Genomic DNA, 27,573 nt, shown 5'->3' with positions numbered 1-27,573 from the left:
CTCTCCAGACCAGGGGTTTTACCCTCTTTGAGTTTGATTAGTTTATTTAATATGCCTCGGCCTAGAAATTCATTAAGGCGCTGCCAGCTTTGCGGCCAGTTACCGCCTAAAGAGGGCTTCTGCGCCAAAAATGAGTTTGCGCTGATATTCAGCGCAGCGGTATTGGCGGCGGTAGCCGTTAGCGCTGCGCCGGCACCGATGACGTCATCGGTGTGCGCAGTGCCCCGGTTCCGCCCCGAAACCGGCCCGATCCCCATATTTAGTAGCGGCCGCCTCCTCCGAAGCGGCCGCAAACAGCGACCAGAAAACAGGGCCGTGCTGTAGCCTTAGTGGGGCGCTTTAAAGGGGAAGGTGTGGCCGGCCACTTTTTCGGCGGCCGCCTGCCCACACCTCCTTCCCCGGCCTCCTCCACCCGCCCCCCCACGGCATTGCCGGCTGCTTTCCGCGAACCCGGCACTTCTCCGTGGTGCCGGGCTCATTTGCCGGCACTCTCCAGCGGCGATCTCCCCGTTGCAGGCAGCTCCCCCTTAAGAGAAGGAGGAGGCCTGCAGTACCGCAGCCTGCCGCTCCGCAGCGGCTGGCGCAGCGGCGCCAAGAGCGCTGAAATTCAGTGTCAGCGCCCCAAGCGGAGGCGGGCACACCCTGGTATAGCGCCCGGTTCCGAATTGGGGCGCAAACACTGAATATCTGACGATCGCTAATGGCTCCCCGCCCAGCGCTAACTTTTGGGCGCGAGCGAGCTGGCCGCCCCAAAGTGAATTTCTAGGCCCTCCTCTTTTTATTTTAAATGCACTTCTCTCATTACTAATCTCATCATCCGACGTCATGTCCACCTGTTCTACATTTGCAAAACTGGAGGAGAATTTCAACCGTGATTCTCTGTTCTCACGCCAGCAGTAACAACAGCGGAAGATCAGCGTAAGCTCTGGAGACCCGATGTATACAGTTGATTTCACCTCCTAACTCACACCAAGTTCCGTTTATCCATCACCACTGTAATCGCTGACCTACATTGGCTTCCGGTCCCGCAATGCCTCGTTTTAAAATTCTCATCCTTGTTTTCAAATCTTTCCATGGCCTCGCCCCTCCCTATCTCTGTAACCTCCTCCAGCCCCACAACCCTCCAGGTCTCTGCTCTGCTCCAATTCTGGTCTCTTGCGCCACCCCGATTTTCACCATTGGCTGCCGTGCCTTCAGCTGTCTAGGCCCTAAGCTCTAGAATTCCACCTCCCCCCACCCGCTCCATCTGTGTACCTCTCTCTTCCTTTAAGACGGTCCTTGAAACCAACCTCCACCTGTCTTAATATCTACTTATGTGGCTTGGTGTCAAATTTTGTTTGATAACACTCTTCTGTGGGACATTTTACTACGTTAAAGGCACTAGATAAATACAAGTTGTTGTTGCTGTTCATAGCGATTCTCCAGGTTTTCCACAAATCTTCCACTGAAGCTATGGTGGGAGATTGGGAGACCAGCGGTGGAAATTCCAGGCGACCGGGCACATGGTGCCGCCCAAAAAACCTGCTTGGCTCTACCCAGCCCTTCAAACTGCTGCAGTAGCAGCTCCGGTCCCCCTACCCCACTCCCCGACATCCAATCGCTGGCGGGACTCCCCGGGAGACCACCTATATATATAAATAAATCAGATGACCCGCGTCTGAACCACCCCACCTCAAAACCGACAACGTACGGGGTCAGGAGATTTGGCTGCCCGACTTTTGCCTGCCTCGGGGCCGGGCGGCTGTTTCGCTACATGGAGGAGCACTGACCCCGCGTTCGGTGTCACCAAGGGTAAGCACCAAGAACTCAACCTCTCGCTCTTTACATTCTGCGCTCTGCACCAGCCGGACAACAGTCATGGAAATGCGAGTCGTTAACGCCATGAATTACGAAGAGTTTGTCGATGTGTTTGGGAATGTGGTTGAGAAATGCCCAATGATTACAGCTGCAGTTTGGACAGATCGTCCCTTTACAAGTCTGTTAGCCTTGGACAAAAACATTGGAGATTTTATAGATAACTTGCCTCGGTCCGGTAAGAAAACAAGTACACTCACGTATTAATTTGAAAACTCAATTTACACAACTGAGACGACGTTAAATACACAGTTGAATTGTGTAAGATCTTCAGCTGGACTCCGCTGTGATGAGCCTCTTTTTTCTTCTCTGGGACTAAATGAAAACCTATCTTTAAAACTAAATGAAAAATGCAATTATTTACATGGGGCCAGAATTTGCGGTGGGTACGGCAGTGTACTCTGAGGGTACGCCGTCATACCGCCTTTGAAATGGACCGCATGTTCGGGAAGCGCTAAATCGCAAACTTGATAGATGATCCGCACCGATGGGGAAATTCTAATTGCTGGCGCAGAGTTGGGATAATTTCCCGCCAACGGCCCAGCAATTACACCGGAAAATGTTACGGCTGGTGTAAACAGACAACAGGGCCTGTTTGTACAGTATAATGGGATACCCCCTGACAAATGCAAGTAATTTAAAAAACTGTTTGAGGCCAGAAATGCAAGCATTTTGGGAGGGAATCGAAGGGGAGGGAGGAGGAGAGGGGATCGAAGGGGGGAGAGGAGAGGAGATCGAATGGGGGAGAGGAGAGGGGATCGAAGGGGGAGAGGAGAGGGGATCGAAGGGGGGAGAGGAGAGGGGATCGAAGGGGGGAGAGGAGAGGGGATCGAAGGGGGGAGAGGAGAGGGGATCGAAGGGGGGAGAGGAGAGGGGATCGAAGGGGGGAGAGGAGAGGGAATCGAAGGGGGGAGAGGAGAGGGGATCGAAGGGGGGAGAGGAGAGGGGATCGAAGGGGGGAGAGGAGAGGGGATCGAAGGGGGGAGAGGAGAGGGGATCGAAGGGGGGAGAGGAGAGGGGATCGAAGGGGGGAGAGGAGAGGGGATCGAATGGGGAGAGGAGAAGGGATCGAAGGGTTGAGAGGAGAGAGGATCGAAGGGGGGAGAGGAGAGGGGATCGAAGGGGGGAGAGGAGAGGGGATCGAAGGGGGGAGAGGAGAGGGGATCAAAGGGGGGAGAGGAGAGGGGATCGAAGGGGGAGAGGAGAGGGGATCGAAGGGGGGAGAGGGGATCGAAGGGGGGAAGAGGAGAGGGGATCGAATGGGGAGAGGAGAAGGGATCGAAGGGTTGAGAGGAGAGGGGATCGAAGGGGGGAGAGGAGAGGGGATCGAAGGGGGGAGAGGAGAGGGGATCGAAGGGGGGAGAGGAGAGGGGATCGAAGGGGGAGAGGAGAGGGGATCGAAGGGGGAGAGGAGAGGAGAGGAGATCGAAGGGGGGAAGGGGACCGAAGGGGGAGAGGAGAGGAGATCGAATGGGGGAGAGGAGAGGGGATTGAAGGGAGAGAGTTGAAGGGGGAGAGGAGAGGGGATCGAAGGGAGAGAGGAGAAAGGATCGAAGGGGGGAGAGGAGAGAGGATCGAAGGGGGGAGAGGAGAGAGGATCGAAGGGGGAGAGGAGAGGGGATCGAAGGGGGGAGAGGAGAGGGGATCGAAGGGGGGAGAGGAGAGGGGATCGAAGGGGGAGAGGAGAGGGGATCGAAGGGGGGAGAGGAGAGGGGATCGAAGGGGGGAGAGGAGAGGGAATCGAAGGGGGGAGAGGAGAGCGGATCGAAGGGGGGAGAGGAGAGGGGATCGAAGGGGGGAGAGGAGAGGGGATCGAAGGGGGGAGAGGAGAGGGGATCGAAGGGGGAGAGGAGAGGGGATCGAAGGGGTGAGAGGAGAGGGGATCGAAGGGGGGAGAGGAGAGGGGATCGAATGGGGAGAGGAGAAGGGATCGAAGGGGGGAGAGGAGAGGGGATCGAAGGGGGGAGAGGAGAGGGGATCGAAGGGGGGAGAGGAGAGGGGATCGAAGGGGGGAGAGGAGAGGGGATCGAAGGGGGGAGAGGAGAGGGAATCGAAGGGGGGAGAGGAGAGCGGATCGAAGGGGGGAGAGGAGAGGGGATCGAAGGGGGGAGAGGAGAGGGGATCGAAGGGGGGAGAGGAGAGGGGATCGAAGGGGGAGAGGAGAGGGGATCGAAGGGGTGAGAGGAGAGGGGATCGAAGGGGTGAGAGAAGAGGGGATCGAAGGGGGGAGAGGAGAGGGGATCGAATGGGAGAGGAGAAGGGATCGAAGGGTTGAGAGGAGAGAGGATCGAAGGGGGAGAGGAGAGGGGATCGAAAGGGGGAGAGGAGAGGGGATCGAAGGGGGGAGAGGAGAGGGGATCGAAGGGGGGAGAGGAGAGGGGATCGAAGGGGGAGAGGAGAGGGGATCGAAGGGGGAGAGGAGAGGGGATCGAAGGGGGAGAGGAGAGGGGATCGAAGGGGGAGAGGAGAGGAGATCGAAGGGAGAGAGGAGAGAGGATCGAAGTGGGGAGAGGAGAGGAGATCGAAGGGGGGCGAGAGAGGATCGAAGGGGGGAGAGGAGAGAGGATCGAAGGGGGGAGAGGAGAGAGGATCGAAGGGGGAGAGGAGAGTGGATCGAAGGGAGGGGATCGAAGGGGGGAGAGGAGAGTGGATCGAAGGGAGGAGAGGAGAGTGGATCGAAGGGAGGAGAGGAGAGGGGATCGAAGGGGGAGAGGAGAGGGGATCGAAGGGGGAGAGGAGAGGGGATCGAAGGGGGAGAGGAGAGGGGATCGCAGGGGGAGAGGAGAGGGGATCGAAGGGAGAGAGGAGAGAGGATCGAAGTGGGGAGAGGAGAGGAGATCGAAGGGGGGCGAGGGGAGGGGATCGAAGGGGAGAGGAGAGGGGATCGAAGGGGGAGAGGAGAGGGGTTCGAAGGGGGAGAGGAGAGGGGATCGAAGGGAGAGAGGAGAGAGGATCGAAGGGGTGAGAGGAGAGGGATCGAAGGGGTGAGAGGAGAGGGGATCGAAGGGGTGAGAGGAGAGGGGATCGAAGGGGGAGAGGAGAGGGGATCGAAGGGGGGAGAGGAGAGGAGATCGAAGGGAGGAGAGGGGATCGAAGGGGGAGAGGAGAGGAGATCGAAGGGGGAGAGGAGAGGTGATCGAAGGGGGGAGAGGAGAGAGGATCGAAGGGGGGAGAGGAGAGAGGATCGAAGGTGGAGAGGAGAGGGGATCGAAGGGGGAAGAGGAGAGTGGATCGAAGGGAGGGGATCGAAGGGGGAGAGGAGAGTGGATCGAAGGGAGGAGAGGAGAGGGGATCGAAGGGGGAGAGGAGAGGCGATCGAAGGGGGAGAGGAGAGGGATCGAAGGGGGAGAGGAGAGGGGATCGAAGGGGGAGAGGAGAGGGGATCGAAGGGGGAGAGGAGGGGGATCGAAGGGAGAGAGGAGAGGAGATCGAAGGGAGAGAGGAGAGAGGATCGAAGTGGGAGAGGAGAGGAGATCGAAGGGGGGAGAGGGGAGGGGTTCGAAGGGGAGAGGAGAGGGGATCGAAGGGGGAGAGGAGAGGGGATCGAAGGGGGAGAGGAGAGGGGATCGAAGGGGAAGAGGAGAGGGGATCGAAGGGGGAGAGGAGGGGATCGAAGGGGGCGAGGAGAGGGATCAAAGCGGGGAGAGGAGAGGGGATCGAAGGGGGAGAGGAGAGGGGATCGAAGGGGGGAGAGGAGAGGGGATCGAAGGGGTGAGAGGAGAGGGGATCGAAGGGAGGGGAGGAGAGGGGATCGAAGGGGGGAGGGGAGAGGGGATCGAAGGGGGAGAGGAGAGGGGATCGAAGGGGGGAGGGGAGAGCGGATCGAAGGGGAGGGGAGAGGGGTTTGAAGGGGGAGAGGAGAGAGGATCGAAGGGGGAGAGGAGAGGGGCTCGAAGGGGGAGAGGAGAGGGGATCGAAGGGGGAGAGGAGAGGGGATCGAAGGGGGGAGAGGAGAGTGGATCGAAGGGAGGAGAGGAGAGGGGATCGAAGGGCGGAGAGGAGAGGGGATCGAAGGGGGAGAGGAGAGGGGATCGAAGGGGGAGAGGAGAGGGGATCGAAGGAGAGGAGAGGGAATCGAAGGGGAGAGGAGAGGGATCGAAGGGAGAGAGGAGAGAGGATCGAAGGGGGAGAGGAGAGGGGATCGAAGGGGGAGAGGAGAGGGGATCGAAGGGAGAGAGGAGAGAGGATCGAAGGGGGGAGAGGAGAGGGGATCGAAGGGAGAGAGGAGAGAGGATCGAAGGGGGGAGAGGAGAGGGGATCGAAGGGGGAGAGGCGAGGGGATCGAAGGGGGAGAGGAGAGGGGATCGAAGGGGGAGAGGGGATCAAAGGAGAGAGGAGAGAGGATCGAAGGGGGGAGAGGAGAGGGGATCGAAGGGGGAGAGGAGAGAGGATCGAAGGGGGGAGAGGAGAGGGGATCGAAGGGGGAGAGGAGAGGGGATCGAAGGGGGAGAGGAGAGGGGATCGAAGGGGGGAGAGGAGAGGAGATCGAAGGGGGAGAGGAGAGGGGATCGAAGGGGGGAGAGGAGAGGGGATCGAAGGGGGAGAGGAGAGGGGATCGAAGGGGGAGAGGAGAGGGGATCGAAGGGGGGAGAGGAGAGGGGATCGAAGGGGGGAGAGGAGAGTGGATCGAAGGGGGAGAGGAGAGGGGATCGAAGGGGGGAGAGGAGAGTGGATCGAAGGGGGAGAGGAGAGGGGATCGAAGGGGGGAGAGGAGAGGGATCGAAGCGGGGAGAGGAGAGGGGATCGAAGGGGGAGAGGAGAGGGGATCGAAGGGGGAGAGGAGAGGGGATTGAAGGGGGGAGAGGAGAGGGGATCGAAGGGGGAGAGGAGAGGAGATCGAAGGGGGAGAGGAGAGGTGATCGAAGGGAGGAGAGGGGATCGAAGGGAGGAGAGGAGAGGGGATCGAAGGGGGGAGAGGAGAGGGGATCGAAGGGGGGAGAGGAGAGGGGATCGAAGGGGGGAGAGGAGAGAGGATCGAAGGAGGAGAGGGGATCAAAGGGAGGAGAGGAGAGGGGATCGAAGGGAGGAGAGGAGAGGAGATCGAAGGGGGAGAAGAGAGGGGATCGAAGGGGGGAGAGGAGAAGGGATCGAAGGGGTAGAGGAGAGGGGATCGAAGGGGGAGAGGAGAGGGGATCGAAGGGAGGAGAGGAGAGGGGATCGAAGGGAAGAGGAGAGGGCATTGAAGGGGGAGAAGAGAGGGGATCGAAGGGGGAGAGGATGGAGGATCGAAGGGGGAGAGGGGATCGAAGGGGGGAGAGGAGAGGGGATCGAAGGGAGGAGAGGAGAGGAGATCGAAGGGGGGAGAGGAGAGGGGATCGAAGGGGGGAGAGGAGAGGGGATCGAAGTGGGGAGAGAAGAGGGGATCGAAGGGGGAGAGGAGATCGAAGGAGGAGAGGGGATCAAAGGGGGGAGAGGAGAGGAGAGGGGATCGAAGGGGAAGGGGGGATCAAATGGGAGGAAATTGAAGGGGGAGAGGAGAGTGCTTCTAAGTGGCGAGGGTGGAGAGGAGAGGGGATCGAAGGGCAGAGAGGAGCTAACGTAATACCGATATTTAAGAAGGGAGATAGAACATGTCCAGGGAATTATAGACCAGTCAGCTTAACATCGGTGGTAGGAAAAATAATGGAATCCCTACCAAAGGAGAACATAGAACATCGAAGGGGGAGAGGAGAGGGGATCGAAGGGGGAGAGGAGAGGGGATCGAAGGGGAAGAGGAGAGGAGAGGGGATCGAAGGGGCCGAGGAGAGGGATCAAAGCGGGGAGAGGAGAGGGGATCGAAGGGGGAGAGGAGAGGGGATCGAAGTGGGGAGAGGAGAGGGGATCGAAGGGGGGGAGGAGAGGGGATCGAAGGGGGAGAGGAGAGGATCGAAGGGGGGAGAGGAGAGAGGATCGAAGGGGGGAGAGGAGAGGGGATCGAAGGGGTGAGAGGAGAGGGGATCGAAGGGAGGGGAGGAGAGGGGATCGAAGGGGGAGAGGAGAGTGGCTCGAAGGGGGAGAGGAGAGGGGATCGAAGGGGGAGAGGAGAGGGGATCGAAGGGGGGAGAGGAGAGTGGATCAAAGGGAGGAGAGGAGAGGGGATCGAAGGGGGAGAGGAGAGGGGATCGAAGGGGGAGAGGAGAGGGGATCGAAGGAGAGGAGAGGGAATCGAAGGGGGAGAGGAGAGGGGATCGAAGGGAGAGAGGAGAGAGGATCGAAGGGGGAGAGGAGAGGGGATCGAAGGGGGAGAGGAGAGGGGATCGAAGGGAGAGAGGAGAGAGTTTCGAAGGGGGGAGAGGAGAGGGGATCGAAGGGAGAGAGGAGAGAGGATCGAAGGGGTGAGAGGAGAGGGGATCGAAGGGGGAGAGGCGAGGGGATCGAAGGGGGAGAGGAGAGGGGATCGAAGGGGGAGAGGGGATCAAAGGGAGAGAGGAGAGAGGATCGAAGGGGGGAGAGGAGAGGGGATCGAAGGGGGAGAGGAGAGAGGATCGAAGGGGGGAGAGGAGAGGGGATCGAAGGGGGAGAGGAGAGGATCGAAGGGTGAGAGGAGAAGGGATCGAAGGGGGAGAGGAGAGGGGATCGAAGGGGGAGAGGAGAGGGGATCGAAGGGGGGAGAGGAGAGGGATCAAAGTGGGGAGAGGAGAGGGGATCAAAGGGGGGAGAGGAGAGGGGATCGAAGGGGGAGAGGAGAGGGGATCGAAGGGGGAGAGGAGAGGAGATCGAAGGGGGAGAGAAGAGGGGATCGAAGGGGGGAGAGGAGAGGGGATCGAAGGGGGGAGAGGAGAGGGGATTGAAGGGGGAGAGGAGAGGGGATCGAAGGGGGGAGAGGAGAGGGGATCGAAGGGGGGAGAGGAGAGTGGATCGAAGGGGGGAGAGGAGAGGGGATCGAAGGGGGGAGAGGAGAGTGGATCGAAGGGGGAGAGGAGAGGGGATCGAAGGGGGGAGAGGAGAGGGGATCGAAGGGGGGAGAGGAGAGGGGATCGAAGGGTGAGAGGAGAGGGGATCCAAGGGGGAGAGGGGATTGAAGGGGGGAGAGGAGAGGGGATCGAAGGGAGGAGAGGAGAGGGGATCGAAGGGGGGAGAGGAGAGGGGATCGAAGGGGGGAGAGGAGAGGGGATCGAAGGGGGGAGAGGAGAGAGGATCGAAGGGGGAGAGGAGAGGGGATCGAAGGGAGGAGAGGAGAGGGGATCGAAGGGAGGAGAGGGGATCGAAGGGGGGAGAGAAGAGGGCATCGAAGGGGGGAGAGGAGAGGGGATCGAAGGGGGGAGAGGAGAGGGGATCGAAGCGGGGAGAGGAGAGGGGATCAAAGGGAGGAGAGGAGAGGGGATCGAAGGGAGGAGAGGAGAGGAGATCGAAGGGGGAGAGGAGAGGGGATCGAAGGGGGGAGAGGAGAAGGGATCGAAGGGGTAGAGGAGAGGGGATTGAAGGGAGAGGAGAGGGGATCGAAGGGAGGAGAGGGGATCGAAGGGAGAGAGGAGAGGGCATCGAAGGGGGAGAAGAGAGGGGATCGAAGGGGGAGAGGATGGAGGATCGAAGGGGGAGAGGGGATCGAAGGGGGGAGAGGAGAGGGGATCGAAGGGAGGAGAGGAGAGGAGATCGAAGGGGGGAGAGGAGAGGGGATCGAAGGGGGGAGAGGAGAGGGGATCGAAGGGGGGAGAGGAGAGGGGATCGAAGGGGGGAGCGGAGAGGGGATCGAAGTGGGGAGAGAAGAGGGGATCGAAGGGGGAGAGGAGATCGAAGGAGGAGAGGGGATCAAAGGGGGGAGAGGAGAGGAGAGGGGATCGAAGGGGAAGGGGGGATCAAATGGGAGGAAATTGAAGGGGGAGAGGAGAGTGCTTCTAAGGGGCGAGGGGGGAGAGGAGAGGGGATCGAAGGGCAGAGAGGAGCTAACGTAATACCGATATTTAAGAAGGGAGATAGAACATGTCCAGGGAATTATAGACCAGTCAGCTTAACATCGGTGGTAGGAAAAATAATGGAATGCCTACCAAAGGAGAACATAGAAGAACATCTAGAAACTAAAAATATAATAATGAATAGTCAGCATGGATTTCAAAAGGGAAGTGTTGCTTTACCAACCTTCTTGAATTTTTTGAAGAGGTAACAGAGAGAGTAGACAATGGTAATGCAGCAGATGTAATTTATTTGGATTTTCAAAAGGCCTTCGATAAGGGCCCTATATAATTGCAGTAAGACGTCTTTACTCTTATAATCAAATCCTCTTGTGATAAAGGCCAACATGCTATTAACTTTCCTAATTGCTTGCTGTACCTGCATGTTAACGTTCAGTGTTTCGTGTACAAGGACACCCACGTCCTTCTGAACACCAACATTTTCCAAACTCTCCATTTAAAAAATCCAAAGTGGATAACTTCACATTTTTCCACATTATGGAGATGAAGTCCCACATAAGAGGTTAGTGTGCAAAATTAAAGCACATGGTATTGGGGGTAATATACTGGCATGGATTGAAAATTGGTCAACAGACAGGAAACAGAGAGTAGGAATAAATGGGTCTTTTTCAGGGTGGCAGGCGGTGACTAGTGGGGTACCACAGGGATCAGTGCTTGGGCCCCAGCTATTCACAATATTTATCAATGATTTGGATGACGGAACCAAATATAATATTTCCAAGTTTGCTGACGACATGAGACTAGGTGGGATTGTGAGTTGTGAGGAGGATGCAAAGAGGCTTCAAGGCGATTTAGTCGAGTTTGTAATGTATGTAATGTGTATATATATATATATACCTTAAGGGAGAGAACTACTTTTTACAGCTCCTGTATACTGTAGTGCCGGCAGTGACCACACCTGTATATAAACCCTGAGTAATGATCTGTACAGTTAGTTCTAGAGTAACCCTCATTCAGTAAACACCTGTTGAATCGTTCCCTGCAGTCTGTTGTCTGATTATTGAAGGACACAACATTAAGATACACGGACATAACATTGGCGACGACGCAGATTCGAACCTACCTGCAACTCTGCATCACCTCCCAGGGATTCGCTCCTGGAGAACAGTGGAAGAAGGTCGAGTCCAGAAGCACGGGCGTTGACCACGGGCAACCGCCCAGTCATCCAGCGGAGATTTGAGCATCGCATGGGAGGCTGTCGAGAGCCAGGCTTGGCTTTCCAGTCACGGTGGTCCAGCGAAACGAGCTGGCAACAGCTACTGCGCAAACCCTTCCTGGACAACGGCGGGCTGGAGCCCGACCGAGCGGCACAGAAAAAGGCCGAGCAGCGTCGACGGGGGAGAGAGAGGGCAGAGCGCACAGGGCGCAGCTGGTGTTCAGGACCGAGCGGGGTCAACGGGAGAGAGAGACGGGAGAGAGCAGAGCGCAGCCGGTGGTCAAGGGCCAAGCAGCGTCAACGGGGGAGAAAGGCGCGTAGGAAAACGCAAGGCGCTGCCATTGCCACGAGGACCGCAGAGAGCAGCGTTGGCAGCAGCGCAGGAGCAGCGCACGAAACCCACAGGGCGTCGCCATTGGCCACGAGGACCACCGAGAGCGGCGTTGGCAGCAGCGCGGGAGACGCCATTTTAAGCCACAGCGGGGAAGAAAGGAAAGCGCGGGAGACGCCATTTTAAGCCAGTCTAACCACACCCAAAAATGCCGAAGAGTGGCAGTATCACAGCGTTCGACAATGAAGTCGAAGATTGGACGACATATGTCGAACGCATAGAAGTATACTGCAAGGCGAACGAAGTGCCAGATGACAAGAAAGCGCTGGTATTGTTGAATTCAATGGGTGCAAAAACGTATGGCTTACTACGAAACCTAGTAACCCCAGAGAAGCCAGTAGAAAAGGATTTTGAAAACATAGTGTCAATCCTACAGGACCACTTAAACCCCACACTGCTGCTGATAGCAGAAAGATTTAAGTTTCACAAAAGGAACCAGCATAAAGATGAAAGTAATGCTGAGTATCTAACAGAACTGCGCAAGCTATCGAAACACTGCCAGTTTGGAACGGGACTAGCAGATACTTTAAGGGACAAGTTTGTGTGTGGGCTTCAAAGTGAAGGAACCCAGAAACGGCTTCTATCAGAAAAGGATCTTACGCTGGACAAGGCTTTCAGCATTGCAGTATCACACGAAGCAGCAGCATGGGGCGCTGCAGAGATACAATGGAGACTGCAAGAATATGGCACAAATGAAATGTCATACGGAACAGTGAAGTGCTATCGCTGTGGCAGAACAACAGCCGACCATATTGATTGCTGGTTCAAGGACAAAGTGTGCAGACAGTGTGGAAAAGTAGGACACATAGCAAGAGTCTGCAGGTCGGGAAAGAAAACCAGCAGCAAGAAATCTCCACAGGAGAAGTACAAGAAGGTACATAAGGTGATGGAGAGTAGTTCAGACAAACAGAAGAGTGATACAGACTCCGGAAGCAAGGAGCTGGGTTGTCTGAAACTACATAATGTGATCAAAACGGAGGATCACCAAACTATCTGGGTCACGCTCAAGATAGCAGGAGTCCAAGTGAAAATGGAATTGGACACAGGATCAGCCCTAACAGTCAGAAACCGAAGGGACTACAAGCGGCTATTCTCACATATACCCTTGAGAGATACAAAGATTGTCTTGAAGACGTACACGGGGCAAAAAGTCTACCCCAAAGGAAAAATAAGGGTGAACGTTATATATAACGGCAAGGAAACACCAAAAATGGACCTATATGTATTGCCAGATGGAGGACCACCACTACTAGGACGTGAATGGATCCGGAAGATACAGCTAGATTGGCATTCCATACAGGCACTGACTGTGGCTGACAAAAAGGATGATGACGTCACACCTGGGCGACTGTCAAAGATCCTAACTGACGCAAAAGAAGTGTTCCAGCAAGGACTCGGAACACTAAAAGGCATGACAGCGATGATTAAAATTGAAGAAAACGCAAGCCCAAAATTTTTTAAGGCCGGACCGATACCTTATGCGATCCACCCAGCTGTCGAAGCAGAGCTGGAGAGTCTGGCACGTTCAGGTGTACTGTCCAAGGTAGACTGGAGCGAGTGGGCTACACCCATCATCCCTATGATGAAAAAGTCGTTGAGCAGCACGCCTGGGGAACCAAGGAAGGTTCGCATCTGTGGGGACTTTAAGGTAACAGTGAACCCGGTCCTTCACACCGTACAATATCCACTTCCGCGGATTGAAGATATTTTCACCTCGCTATCTGGAGGGAAACGCTTCACTAAGATTGATCTGGCCCAGGCGTATCTGCAAATGGAGGTAGAAGAAGCATCAAAAAAATACCTCACAATCAACACCCATAAAGGTCTCTACCAATACAACCGGCTGGTATTCGGGGTAGCATCAGCTCCGGCTATTTGGCAGAGGGCCATGGAACAAGTCCTGCAAGGGATCCCAGGGACCCAGTGTTATTTGGATGACATCCTGGTCACGGGCGAAAATGACAGTGATCACCTTGCCAACCTGGAGCAGGTGCTCACTAGATTGCAGGAATATGGGCTCCGAGCTAACCGCCCCAAATGCGAGTTTTTTAGAAAACAGATCTCGTATTGTGGCCACGTTATCGATAAAGAGGGGTTACATAAGTCCCCAGAGAAGATTGAGGCAGTAGTCAAGGCTCCAGCACCGGAAAATGTGTCACAACTGAGGTCGTTCCTCGGGCTGATAAACTACTACCATAAGTTCTTGCCAAATTTGTCTACAATACTACACCCACTGAACACCCTACTGCAAACTGGGGTGCCATGGAAGTGGAGTGACGAATGTAGACGAGCTTTCCAGAAGAGCGGAACACTAATCACATCGAAAGAGGTATTGGCCCATTACAACCCGGCATTACCAATTCGGTTGGCATGTGATGCGTCACCCTATGGCATTGGAGCGGTGCTGTCGCACAAATTCTCGGACGGCTCAGAGAGGCCAGTAGCATTTGCGTCACGATCACTAACCTCAGCCGAGCGTAACTACGCCCAGATTGACAGGGAGGCCCTCAGCCTACTGTGGGGAGTGAAAAAGTGCAATCACTATCTGCACGGGCAGAAGTTCACCTTGCTGACTGACCACCAACCACTTGTCTCCATCTTTAATCCAAATAAGGGCGTTCTGGTGATGACTGCGCAACGGCTACAAAGATGGTCCCTTTTTCTAGGGGTGCACCAATATGAAATCGAGTATAAGGGCACGAAACAGCATGGAAACGTTGATGGGCTATCACGCCTGCCACTGCCTACTGCGGAGGAAGCACCAGCAGTGGATCCTGTCGAAATATTTCATTCGACTATAATTGAATGCTTGCCAGTAACTAACGCTGGTATAGAGAAGGAGACCCGAAATGACCCGACACTGTCTCGGGTATATGATTTGACGGTGAAGGGATGGCCAGCACATGGCGACTCACTGTTGCCAGCATTCTCATCCAGAAGAGAACAGCTGTCAGTATGCCAGGGGACCTTGATGTGTGGATCCCGAGTGGTAATTCCACCCAAGTTAAGGGAGAGAGTGCTCAATGAGCTTCACGAAGGTCATCTGGGAGGGGTGAAAATGAAAAGCTTATGTGTGGTGGCCGGGATCGATCAGCAAATCGAGGGCCTGACAAAGAGTTGCTCAGGATGCCAGAAGGTCCAAAATGCACCACCACATGCCCCTCTACACCCATGGGAGTGGCCCTCATCTCCATGGCAACGGGTGCATATTGATTTTGCTGGTCCATTCATAGACTCAATGTTTTTAATAGCCGTGGATGCGCACTTGAAATGGCCTGAGGTGATCAAAATGTCCTCCACCACCACGGAGAAAACTATTGCAGTCCTACGGACCATTTTTGCCCGGAACGGCTTGCCAGAGCAGATTTGCTCTGATAACGGACCACAGTTTGTGTCCGAAGAGTTTCGAAAATGTATGAAAAGGAATGGGGTAAGGCATTACACATCCGCCCCGTATCATCCAGCCACAAATGGATTGGCTGAGAGGTTCGTACAAACCTTTAAAAAAGCAGTAAAGGCCATGTGCGATGATGACATTCCACTGCAGCATAAGGTGGACAATTTCCTGTTAGCCTACAGAAATGCGACACATGCAGTCACCAACCAGGCCCCGGCCATGATGTTCTTTAACCGAAGGTTGAGATCTCATCTGGATTTGCTCAGACCAAATGTACGAAGAGATGTTGAGAGTAAGCAATTCCAGCACATCAATGAGAAGCCAACAAGGAGCTTCAATGTAGGGCAACCAGTCTTGGCCCGCGACTACCGAACAGAGAAATGGCAACCAGGAACAATATGCACACGGCAGGGGCCACTAATGTACACAGTGGATGTTAGGGAGAACATTGTGAGACGCCATGCTGACCAGATCCTAGAGTCACAGGAACGAGTCAACCCCATGTCTCGGCCATACGTACCTGGTGAGGAACCCGACGTACAGGTCGCATCTACCTCAGAAACAATAGCATTGGAAGCTGATGAATCAACTGACGACAGGGTGCTAGAATCGCCTCTGCACCAAGAGCGAGACACTCGGGAAAGGCGTTATCCAGAAAGAATCAGGAAGCCTCCCCAGAGACTGAATATATAGAAACATATAGAAGATAGGAGCAGGAGTAGGCAATTCGGCCCTTCGAGCCTGCTCCGCCATTCAATGAGATCATGGCTAATAATCCAAATTCAGTACCCTGTCCCTGCCTTCTCCCCATATCCCTTGATCCCTTTAGCCTTAAGAAATATATCCAACTCCTTTTGAATATATTTAATGAACTGGCCTCCACCGCCCTCTGTGGCAGAGAATTCCACAGGTTCACCACTCTCTGGGTGAAGAAATTCCTCCTCATTTCAGTCCTAAATGGCTTACCCTTTATCCTTAGACTATGACCCCTGGTTCTGGACTCCCCGACCATCATAAACATCCTTCCTGCATCTAGTCTGTCCAGGCCTGACAGAATTTTATAGGTTTCGATGAGATCCCCTCTCAATCTTCTAAACTCCAGTGAGTATAAGCCCAATCGACACAATCTCTCCTCATACGTCATTCCTGCCATCCCAGGTATCAGCCTGTTGAATCTTCGCTGTACTCCTTCCATGGCAAGAACATCCTTCTTCAGGTAAGGCGACCAAAACTGCACACAATACTCAAGGTGTGGTCTTACCAAGGCCCTGTACAGCTGTAGCAAGACATCCTTGTTCCTGTACTCGATCCCTCTTGCTACGAAGGCCAACATACCATTTGCCGCCTTAACCGCCTGCTGCACCTGCATGCTTACCTTCAGCGACTGGTGCACAAGAACACCCAGGTCTCTTTGCACTTCCCCTTCTCCCAATCTATTGCCATTCAAGTAATAATCTGCCTTCCTGTTTTTGCCGCCAAAGTGGATAACCTCACATTTATCCACATTATAGTGCATTTGCCATGTTTCTGCCCAATCACCAAATCTGCCCAAATCGTCCTGGAGTTTCTCGACATCCTCCTCACAGCTTACCCTCCCACCCAACTTTGTGTCGTCTGCAAATTTGGAGATATTACATCCAATTCCCTCGTCCAGATCATCAATATATATTGTGAACAGCTGGGGTCCTAGGACTGATCCTTGCAGTACCCCACTAATCACTGCCTGCCACTCGGAAAACGACCCGTTTATTCCAACTCTTTGCTTTCTGTCTGCCAACCAGTTCTCTATCCAAGTCAATACCTTGCCCCCAATCCCATGTGCCTTAATTTTGCACGCTAATCTCTTATGTGGGACCTTATCGAAAGCCTTCTGAAAGTCCAAATACACCACATCCACTGGTTCTCCCTTATCTATTTTACCAGTTACATCCTCAAAAAATTCCAGTAGATTAGTCAAGCATGATTTACCTTTTGTAAATCCATGTTGACTTTGTCCGATCCTGTCACTGCTTACCAAGTGCTCTGCTATTACATCTTTTATAATAGATTCTAGCATTTTCCCCACTACCGATGTCAGGCTTACTGGTCTGTAATTCCCCGCTTTTTCTCTACCACCTTTTTTGAATAGTGGGGTAACATTAGCTACCCTCCAATCCATGGGTACTGTTCCAGAGTCTATCGAGTTCTGGAAGATGACCAGCAATGCATCTACTATTTCTAGGGCCACTTCCTTAAGTACCCTGGGATGTAGATCATCAGGCCCTGGGGATTTGTCGGCCTTCAGTCCCATCAATTTTCCTAACACCATTTCCCTACAAATACTGATTTCATTCAGTTCCACCCTTTCATCAGGCCCTATGTTCCCCGGCATCTCTGGGAGGTTATTTGTGTCCTCCTTTGTGAAGACAGAAGCAAAGTATGAATTTAGTTGGTCTGCCATTTCTTTGTTTCCCATTATAAATTCCCCTGATTCTGACTGCAAGGGACCTACGCTTGACTTTACCAATCTTTTTCTCTTCACATATCTATAAAAGCTTTTACAGTCAGTTTTTATGTTCCCTGTGAGCTTACTCTCATATTCTATTTTCCCTTTCTTAATTAATCCCTTTGTCCTCCTTTGTTGAATCCTAAACTGCTCCCAATCCTCTGGATTATTGCTTTTTCTGGCCAATTTATATGTCGTCTCCTTGGATCTTATGCTATCCCTAATTTCCCTTGTTAGCCACGGTTGAGTCACCTTTTTTGTTTTATTTTTATACCAGACTGGGATGAACAAATTCTGTAGCTCATCCATTCGGTCTTTGAATGTTTGCCATTGCCTATCCACCGTCAACCCTTTGAGCGCCATTCCCCAATCAATCCTACCCAACTTGCTCCTCAGACCATCGTAGTTTCCTTTATTTAAATTGAGGACCCTAGTCTCTGAGTCAACTACTTCATTCTCCATCTTAATGAAGAATTCGATCATATTATGATCGCTCAGACCCAAGGGGCCTCGTACAACAAGATTGCTAATTAATCCTTTCTCGTTACATAATACCCAGTCTAAGATGGCCTGATCTCTGGTTGGTTCCTCGACATATTGGTCCAGGAAACCATCCCGTAAACACTCCAGGAATTCCTCCTCCACAGTTTTGTTACTAATTTGGTTGGCCCAATCTATATGTAGATTAAACTCACCCATGATGACTGCTGTGCCCTTATTGCACGCTTCTTTAATTTCCCTTTTCATGCCATCCCCAACCTCCGCCTTACTGTTGGGAGGTCTATATACCACTCCCACTAATGTTTTTTTCCCCTTAGTATTTCTCAATTCTACCCATACAGATTCCACATCATCAGAGCTAATATCCTTCATTACAATTGTATTAATCCCTTCTTTAACCAGTAATGCTACCCCGCCTATCTTTCCTGAATACCCCTGGATGTTGAGTTCCCAGTCTTGGCCATCCTTGAGCCACGTTTCCGTAATCCCAACCAAATCATATTCGTTTACCTCTATTTGCGCAGCCAATTCGTCCACCTTATTACAAATGCTCCTCGCATTAAGACACAAAGCCTTCAGGCTTGTTTTTTTAACGCTCTTAGACCTATTATAATTATTATTTACTGTGGCCACGTTTGATTTAAACCGTTGATTTCTCTGACTGCCACTTTTGTTTTTATCCTTCCTATCTTTTGCTTTTATCCCTGTTTCCCTGCCATTTTAGTTTAAACCCCCCCGAACAGTGCTAGCAAACTTCCCCGCAAGGATATTTGTCCCGCTCTGGTTCAGGTGCAACCCGTCCAACTTGTACAAGTCCCACCTTCCCCAGAAGCAGGCCCAGTGATCCAGGAAACTAAAGCCCTCCCTCCTGCACCAACTCATTAGCCACGCATTCATCTGCTCTATCCACCTATTCCTATACTCACTAGCACGTGGCACCGGGAGTAATCCAGAGATTACAACCTTTGAGGTCCTGCTCTTTAATCTGGTACCTAGCTCCCTAAATTCTTGCTGCAGGACCTCATCCCTCTTCCTACCCATGTCATTGGTCCCAATGTGAACCACGACCTCTGACTGTTCACCCTCCCCCTTCAGAATGCCCTGCAGCCGTTCAGTGACATCCTTGACCCTGGCACCAGGGAGGCAACAAACCATCCTGGAGTCACGTCTACGGCCACAGAAACGCCTATCTGTTCCCCTTACGATAGAATCCCCTACCACTATTGCTCTCCCACTCTTTTTCCTCCCTTCCTGAGCAGCAGAAGCACCCCTGGTGCCGGGAAGTTGGCTGCTGCTGCCTTCCTCTGGTAAGTCATCCCCCTCAACAGTATCCAAATTGGTATACCTGTTTGAGAGGGGGATGGCCACAGGGGTCCCCTGGACTACCTGCCTGCCTCTACTGCTCTGCCTGATGGTCACCCATTTCCCTTCTGCCTGTGCAGCCCTTACCTGCGGTGTGACCACCTCATCAAACGTGTTATCCATGACCCTCTCAGCATCGTGAATGCTCCAAAGCCCATCCATCCGCAGCTCCAGCGCCGCAATGCGGTCTGCTAGCAGCCGCAGCTGGATGCATTTCTGGCACACGTGGTCATCAGGGACACCGGCAGTGTCCCTGAATTCCCACATAGAGCAAGAGGAGCATAACACGGGCTGGGCTCTCCTGGCATGACTTACCCTTTAATTAATTTAAATTAATTCACTATCACCAATTAAAGATAAACTCTAAGGCGCTTGTATGGTTTACCAACAGTCCCCGCTACACCAGAAAAGACCTTAGCAACTATAAACCAGAGTTAAAGTTTAAAAAAGAGAAATACTCACCAACCAATCACTTACCTGCTCCCGGGTGACGTCACACTCTGATTACTTTTTACCTCTCTCCCCGCTGCTGAGTTGGTCGGGCCTCGCCTCACTCCTCCTTTTATCCTCGGCCTCGGTGCTCTCCTGGTCCGATCTGGTCGGGCCTCGCTCGTCCTTTTATCCTCGGCGCTCTCCTGGTCCGATCTGGTCGGGCCTCGCCTCGCTCCTCCTTTTGTACTCCGCCTCGGTGCTCTCCTGGTCCGATCTGGTCGGGCCTCGCCTCGCTCCTCCTTTTATCCTCAGCCTCGGTGCTCTCCTGGTCCGATCTGGTCAGGCCTCGCCTCGCTCCTCCTTTTATCCTCAGCCTCGGTGCTCTCCTGGTCCGATCTGGTCGGGCATTGCCTCGCTCCTCCTTTTGTACTCCGCCTCGGTGCTCTCCTGGTCCGATCTGGTCGGGCCTCGCCTCGCTCCTCCTTTTGTACTCCGCCTCGGTGCTCTCCTGGTCTGATCTGGTCGGGCCTCGCCTCGCTCCTCCTTTTGTACTCCGCCTCGCTGCTCCCTGGTCTGAACTGGTCGGGCCTCGCCTCGCTCCTCCTTTTGTACTCCGCCTCGGTGCTCTCCTGGTCCGATCTGGTCGGGCCTCGCCTCGCTCCTCTTATACTGCCGCCTCGGTGCTCTCCTGGTCCGATCTGGTCGGGCCTCGCCTCACTCCTCCTTTTATACTGCCGCCTCGTTGCTCTCCTGGTCGGGCCTCGCCTCGCTCCTCCTTTTATACTGCCGCCTCGGTGCTCTCCTGGTCCGATCTGGTCGGGCCTCGCCTCGCTCCTCTTATACTGCCGCCTCGGTGCTCTCCTGGTCCAATCTGGTCGGGCCTCGCCTCGCTCCTCCTTTTATACTGCTGCCTCGGTGCTCTCCTGGTCCAATGAATGGACTATTTTCATATAACATTGTATATTAAAAATGTTAATTGTTAAATGATTATTATGGTACTGTTAATCTAAAAGGGGAGGAATTGTAATGTATGTAATGTATATATACCTTAAGGGAGAGAACTACTTTTTACAGCTCCTGTATACTGTAGTACCGGCAGTGACCACACCTGTATATAAACCGTGAGTAGTGATCTGTACACTTAGTTCTAGAGTAACCCTCATTCAGTAAACACCTGTTGAATCGTCCCCTGCAGTCTGTTGTCTGATTATTGAAGGACACAACATTAAGATACATGGACATAACGGAGTTGAGTGAGTGGGCAAATGCATGGCAGATGCAATCTAACGTGGATAAATGTGAAGTTATCCACTTCGGTAGGAAAAACAGAAAGGCAGAGTATTATTTAAATGGTGCTAGAGTGGGAAATGTTGATGTACAAAGGGACCTGGGTGTCTTTGTACACCAGTCACTGAAAGCAAACATGCAGGTGCAGCAAGCAGTTAGGAGGCAAGTGGTATGTTGGCCTTCATTGCAGGAGGATTTGAGTACAGGAGCAAGGTTGTCTTACTAGTTATACAGGGCCTTGGTGAGACCACACCTGGAGTACTGTGTGCAGTTTTTTGGTCTCCTTACCTAGGAAAGGATATACTTGCCTAGAGGGATTACAGTGAAGGTTCACCTGACTGATTCCTGGGATGGCAGAACTGTCGTATGAGGAGAGATTGGTTCGACTAGGCCTGTATTCACTAGGGTTTAGAAGAATGAGAGGGGATCTCATTGAAACGTATAAAATTCTGACACGGCCAGACAGACTGGGTGCAGGGAGGATGTTTCCCCTGGCTGGGGTGTCGAGAACGAGGGGTCACAGTCTCAGGGTACGGGGTAGGACATTTAGGACTGAGATGAGGAGAAATTTCTTCACTCAGTGGGTGGTGAACCTGTGGAATTCTCTGTCACAGAAGGCTGTGGAGGCCAAGTCACTGAATATATTTAAGAAGGAGATAGATAGATTTCTAGACACAAAAGGCATCAAGCGGTATGGGGAGAGAGCAGGAATGTGGTATTGAGATAGAGGATCAGCCATGATCATATTGAATGGTGGAGAAAGGCCGAATGGCCTACGCCTGCTCCTGTGTTTCTATGTTCCTAGATTCCATTTGCCATGTTCTTGCCCACTCACTTAGCCTGTCTATATCCTCTTGAAGCCTCCTTGCATCCTCCTAACATAGAAACATAGAAGATAGGAGCAGGAGTAGGCCATTCGGCCCCTCGAGCCTGCTCCGCCATTTAATGAGATCATGGCTGATCATCCAAATTCAGTGCCATGTCCCTGCTTTCTCTCCATATCCCTTGATCCCTTTAACCTTAAGAAATATATCTAACTCCTTCTTGAATATATTTAATGAATTGGCCTCAACTGCCTTCTGTGGTAGAGAATTCCATAGGTTCACCACTCTCTGGGTGAAGAAATTCCTCATCATCTCTGTCCTAAATGGCTTACCCCTTATCCTTAGACTGTGACCCCTGGTTCTGGACTCCCCCGCCATCGGGAACATCCTTCCTGCATCTAGTCTGTCTAGTCCTGTTAGAATTGTATAAGTTTCAATGAGATCCCCTCTCATTCTTCTAAACTCCAGTGAATATAAGCCCAATCGACCCAATCTCTCCTCATACGTCATTCCTGCCATCCCAGGTATCAGTCTGGTGAATCTTCACTGCACTCCCTCCATGGCAAGAACATCTTTCCTCAGATAAGGCGACCAAAACTGCACACAATACTCAAGGTGTGGTCTCACCAAGGCCCTGTACAACTGCAGCAAGACATCCTTGCTCCTGTACGCGAATCCTCTCGCTATGAAGGCCAACATACCATTTGCCTTCTTAACCACCTGCTGCACCTGCATGCTTACCTTCAGCGACTGCTGCACAAGGACACCCAGGTCTCGTTGCACTTCCCCTTCTCCCAATCTATTGCCGTTCAGATAATAATCTGCCTTCCTGTTTTTGCCACCAAAGTGGATAACCTCGCATTTATCCACATTATACTGCATCTGCCATGCATCTGCCCAATCACCCAACCTTTCCAAATCATACTGGAGTTTCTCTGCATCCTCCTCGCAGCACATACACCCACCCAGCTTTGTGTGATCTGCAAACTTGGAGATATTACATCTAGTTCCCTCGTCTAGATCATTAATATATATTGTGAATAGCTGGGGTCCGAGCACCGATCCCTGCGGTACCCCACTAGTCACTGTCTGCCACTCGGAAAAAGACCCGTTTATTCCAACTCTTTGCATCCTGTCTGCCAAACAGTTCTCTATCCAAGTCAGTACCTTACCCCCAGTCCCATGTGCTTTAACTTTGCACGCTAATCTCTTAAGCGGGACCTTATTGAAAGCCTTCTGAAAATCCAAGTACACCACATCCACTGGTTCTCCCTTATCTATTCTACCAGTTACATCCTCAAAAAATTCCAGTAGATTAGTGTGGTAAACCACTTTTATCGTTACACTATAGTTATCACTGTTGTATTGTTATCACCGTTATCACTGTTGTATCACGATACGAGGTCGCCTCTTGTCGCGCTGTTATACCTGGGCTGACCACCTCCGACTCCGCCCATGGCTCCACCTACCTGCCCAGGTATAAAGGTAGTCGACTGGCTGGTATTCCTCCTTGTTGGACCCGATCACCCACGAGGGTGGGCTCTGTTATTTAGTCAATAAAAACCTTTAGTTACGTTCCTAACTCGTCGCTTTTTATTGGACGAATTGATAGGTATATCAATTAGTCAAGCACGATTTACCTTTTGTAAATCCATGTTGACTTTGTCTGATCCTGTCACTGTTTTACAAGTGCTCTGCTATTACATCTTTTATAATGGACTCTAGCATTTTCTGCACTACTGATGTCAGGCTTACCGGTCTATAATTCCCCGTTTTCTCTCTACCAACTTATTTAAATAGTGGGGTTACATTAGCTACCCTCCAATCCATGGGAACTGTGCCAGAGTCTATAGAATTTTGGAAGATGACCAGCAATGCATTTACTATGTCTAGGGCCACTTCCTTAAGTACCCTAGGATGTAGATTATCAGGCTCTGGGGATTTATCGACGTTCAATCCCGTCAATTTCCTTAACACCATTTCCCTACAAATACTGATTTCATTCAGTTCCTCCCTCTCATTAGACCCTATGTTGCCCGACATCTCTGGGAGGTCATTTGTGTCCTCCTTTGTGAAGACAGAACCAAAGTATATATTTAATTGGTCAGCCATTTCTTTGTTCCCCATTATAAATTCCCCTGATTCTGACTGCAAGGGACCTACGCTTGACTTCACCAATCTTTTTCTCTTCACATATCTATAAAAGCTTTTACAGTCAGTTTTTATGTTCCCTGTAAGCTTACTCTCATACTCTATTTTCCCCCTCTTAATTAATCCTTTTGTCCTCCTTTGCTGAATCCTAAACTGCTCCCAATCCTCAGGTTTGCTGCTTTTTCTGGCCAATTTATATGTCCTTTCCTTGGATCTTATGCTATCCCTAATTTCCCTTGTTAGCCACGGTTGCACCAACTTGTTTGTTTTATTTTTATGCCAGACAGGGATGAACAAATTCTGTAGTTCATCCATGCGATCTTTAAATGTTTGCCATTGCCTATCCACTGTCAACCCTTTAAGTAACAATTTACATTCCAACCCAGCTTTGTATCATCAGCAAACTTGGATATATTACATTTGGTCCCCTCATCCAAATCATTGATGTTGATTGTGAATAGCTGAGGCCAAAGCACTGATCCTTGCGGTACCCCAATAGTTACAGCCTACCAACCCAAAAATGACCCGTTTATTCCTACTCTTTGTTTTCTGTCCGTTAACCAATCCTCAGTCCATGTTAGTGTATTATCCCCAATCCCATGAGTCCTAATTTGTGTGGCACCTTATTGAATGCCTTCTGAAAATCCAAATACACCACATCCACTGGTTCCCCCTCATCAATTCTGCTAGTTACTACCTCAAAAAACTCTAACAGATTCGTCAAACATGATTTCCCTTTCACAAATCTGTGTTGACTCTGCCCAACCCTATTATTATTTTCTAAGTGCCCTGTTACTACGTCCTTAATAATAGATTCTAGAATTTTCCCTTCTACTGATGTGAGGCTAACTTGTCTGTAGTTCCCCGTTTTCGCTCTCCTTTCTTACATAGTGGGGTTACATTCGCTGCCTTCCAATCTGCGGGAACCATTCTGGAATCTATGGAATTTTGGAAATTGACAACCAATGCATCCACTATCTCTATAGCCCACTCATTGCAAACCCTAGGATGTAAGCCATCAGGTCCAGAAGATTTATTGGCTTTCAGTCCCATTAATTTCTCTAGTACTACTTTTTTACTAATAATTTCTTTCAGTTCCTCATTCACGCTAGACCTTGGTTCTCCACTATTTCCAGGATGTTTTTTGCGTCTTTTTCCATGAAGACAGTGACAACGTATTTGTTTAATTTCTCTGTCATTTCCTTATTCCCCATTATAATTTCTCCTGTCTCAGCCTGTAAGGCACCCACATTTACTTTCGCCAATCTTTTCCTTTTTAAATACCTATAGAAGCTTTTACAGTCTGTTTTTATGTCTCTCGCTAGTTTACTCTCATATTCTATTTTCCCTTTATCAATTTCTTGGTCCTCCTTTGCTGAATTCTAAAATCCTCCCAATCCTCAGGCTTACTATTCTTTCTGGCAGCATTATAAGCCTCTTCCTGTGATCTAATACTATCTTTAACTTCTCTTGTTAGCCACGGTTGGACCACTTTTCCTGTGGGGATTTTGTGCCTTTAACGAATGTATATTTGTTGTAAATTATGTATTAATTCTTTAAATTCTAGCCATTGCTCGTCCAATGTCATAACTTTTAATGTAGTTTCTGAATCTACTTTAGTCAACTCGCCCCTCATACCTATGTAGTTTGCTTTGTTTAGGTTTAAGACCCTAGTTTCAGATTTAACAAAGTCACTTTGAAACTCAATATAAAATTCTATCATATTATGGTCACTCTTCCCTAAAGGCCCCTTTACTGCAAGGTTATTAATTAACCCTTTTTCGTTGCACAATACTAGATCTAAAATAGCCTGTTCCCTAGTTGGTTCCTCAACATACTGATCTAGAAAACTATCTTGCATACATTCCATGAATTCGACATCCATACTATTACTACAATTTTGGTTTGCCCAGTCTATATGTAAAGTCTATACATATACGTACAGTATATGTAATACTGAGGAGGACTGCAACAAGTTACAGGAGGACATTAATAAACTTGCAGAATGGGTATATAATTGACAAATGAAGTTCAACACAGATAAATGTGAGATATTACATTTTGGTAGGAAGAATAGGGAGGTCACTTATCACTTGGAGGGTGCGAGTCTAGGTGGGGTAGAGGAACAAAGGGATCTAGGAGGACAATACACAAATCACTAAAAGTTATGACATAGGTTAGCAAGGCCATCAGAAAAGCAAACCAAGCACTAGGGTTTATTTCTAGAGGTATAGAATTGAAAAGCAGGGAAGTTATGCTAAACCTATATCGAACCTTGATTAGACCACAGTTAGAGTACTGTGTACAGTTCTGATTGCCATATTATAAAAAGAATATAGAGGCACTGGAGAGGGTGCAGAGAAGGTTTAAAAGGATGATTCCAGAAATGCGAGGGTATACATATCAGGAAAGGATGAACAGGCAGGTTTCTTTTCTCTTGAAAAAAGAAGGCTGAGCGGTGACCTAATAGAGCTCTAAGATTATGAAACATTTTGATAGAGTGGATAGAGAGAGAATGTTTCCACTTGTGGGGAAGAGCATAACTAGAGACTATCAATATAAGATAGTCACCAAGAAATCCAATAGGAAATTCAGAAGAAACTTCTTTACCCAAAAAGTGGTGAGAATGTGGAACTCGCTACCACAGGGAGTGGTTGAAGCGAATAGTATAGATGTATTTAAGGGGAGGCTAGACAAGCATATAAGGGAAAAGGGAATAGAGGGTTATGCTGATAGATTTAGATGAGGAAAGACAGGAGGAGGCTCGTGTGGAGCATAAACGCCGGCATGGACTGGTTGGGCCAAATGGGCTGTTTCTCTGCCCTATATCCTATGTAAACCTATGTAACAATGTTCCTGCTAAGCTGCATGGTCATGAGGCCGTGCAGCTGCCTGGAGGGCCCATGCAAGCCGCTTACTAGCGTTTGAACGGGAGTTTGTGCACATGCATGAAATTTTGAATGGACTGCGCAGCATGTTAAAGGGACCGCACAACCAAAAAAGCATATTAGGGGGAACATTGTCCACTAACACCTTGATTTTAAAATTCTCATCCTCATGTTAAAATCCCTCCATGGCCTCACCCCTTCCTATCTGAACTCGGCAGCATAAGTGCTCCTAATCCGGGTGGGTGAGCCCTGTCTGTTCTTTGAAACCAGTAGTGTTAGCACTGTGAACTCATTAGCCTGCCTGACAATGACTGGATCAAATTACACAATACAAACTGTTGGGTGTATCTTGTCCTCCAAGGGGGCTAAGCAGAAATCTAGTGTTGCAAATAGACATGACCATAAGTGTTAGCTGTGGCTCAGTGGGTAGCACTCTTCTGAGTCAGAAGGTTGTGAGTTCAAATCTCACTCCAGGGAATTGAGCACATAAATCTAGGCTGACACTCCAGTGCAGTGCTGAGGATGTGCTGCACTGTCAGAGGTGCCGTCTTTCGGATGAGATGTTAAACCGAGGCCCAGTCTCCTCTCTCAGGTGGACGTAAAAGATCCCATGGCACTATTTCGAACAAGTGCAGGGGAATTATCCCTGGCGTTTTGGCCAATATTTATTCCTCAATCAACATAACAAAAACAGATTATCTGGTCATTATCACATTGCTATTTGTGGGACCTTGCTGTGTGCAAAATGGGTGCTGCATTTCCCACATTACAACAGCGACCACATTTCAAAAGTGCTTCATTGGCTGTAAAACACTTTGAGCTGTCCGGTGGTCGTGAAAGGCGCTATATAAATGTAAGTCTTTTTCTTTCTTTCTTTTATAAAAAAGGGGTGATTTGATTATTCTGTTTTCATCACTTAAGGCCTGGAGTAGCAGTAAGTCGGCGCAGGGTGTTCC

At 51.0% G+C, this 27,573-nt stretch overlaps 1 protein-coding gene across 1 annotated transcript in view; it reads left to right on the top strand.

Annotated features, from left to right (window-relative positions):
* Nucleotides 1–1,797: 1,797 nt before the first annotated feature.
* Nucleotides 1,798–27,573, top strand: part of LOC147111899 (2-oxo-4-hydroxy-4-carboxy-5-ureidoimidazoline decarboxylase-like) — a 49,664-nt gene continuing 23,888 nt past the window's right edge. Inside the window, exon 1 of the mRNA XM_085999283.1 lies at nucleotides 1,798–2,032. Within this exon, the coding sequence (XP_085855409.1) occupies nucleotides 1,858–2,032 (175 nt within the window). The 5' untranslated portion in view covers nucleotides 1,798–1,857. The remainder of the gene's footprint in view (nucleotides 2,033–27,573) is intronic.

This window comes from Somniosus microcephalus, chromosome 10, assembly GCF_052327205.1.
Source record: "Somniosus microcephalus isolate GS21.2 chromosome 10, FLI_Smic_1.0, whole genome shotgun sequence".
Lineage (NCBI taxonomy): Eukaryota > Metazoa > Chordata > Chondrichthyes > Squaliformes > Somniosidae > Somniosus > Somniosus microcephalus.
This window is presented reverse-complemented; position numbering and strand designations above follow the sequence as displayed.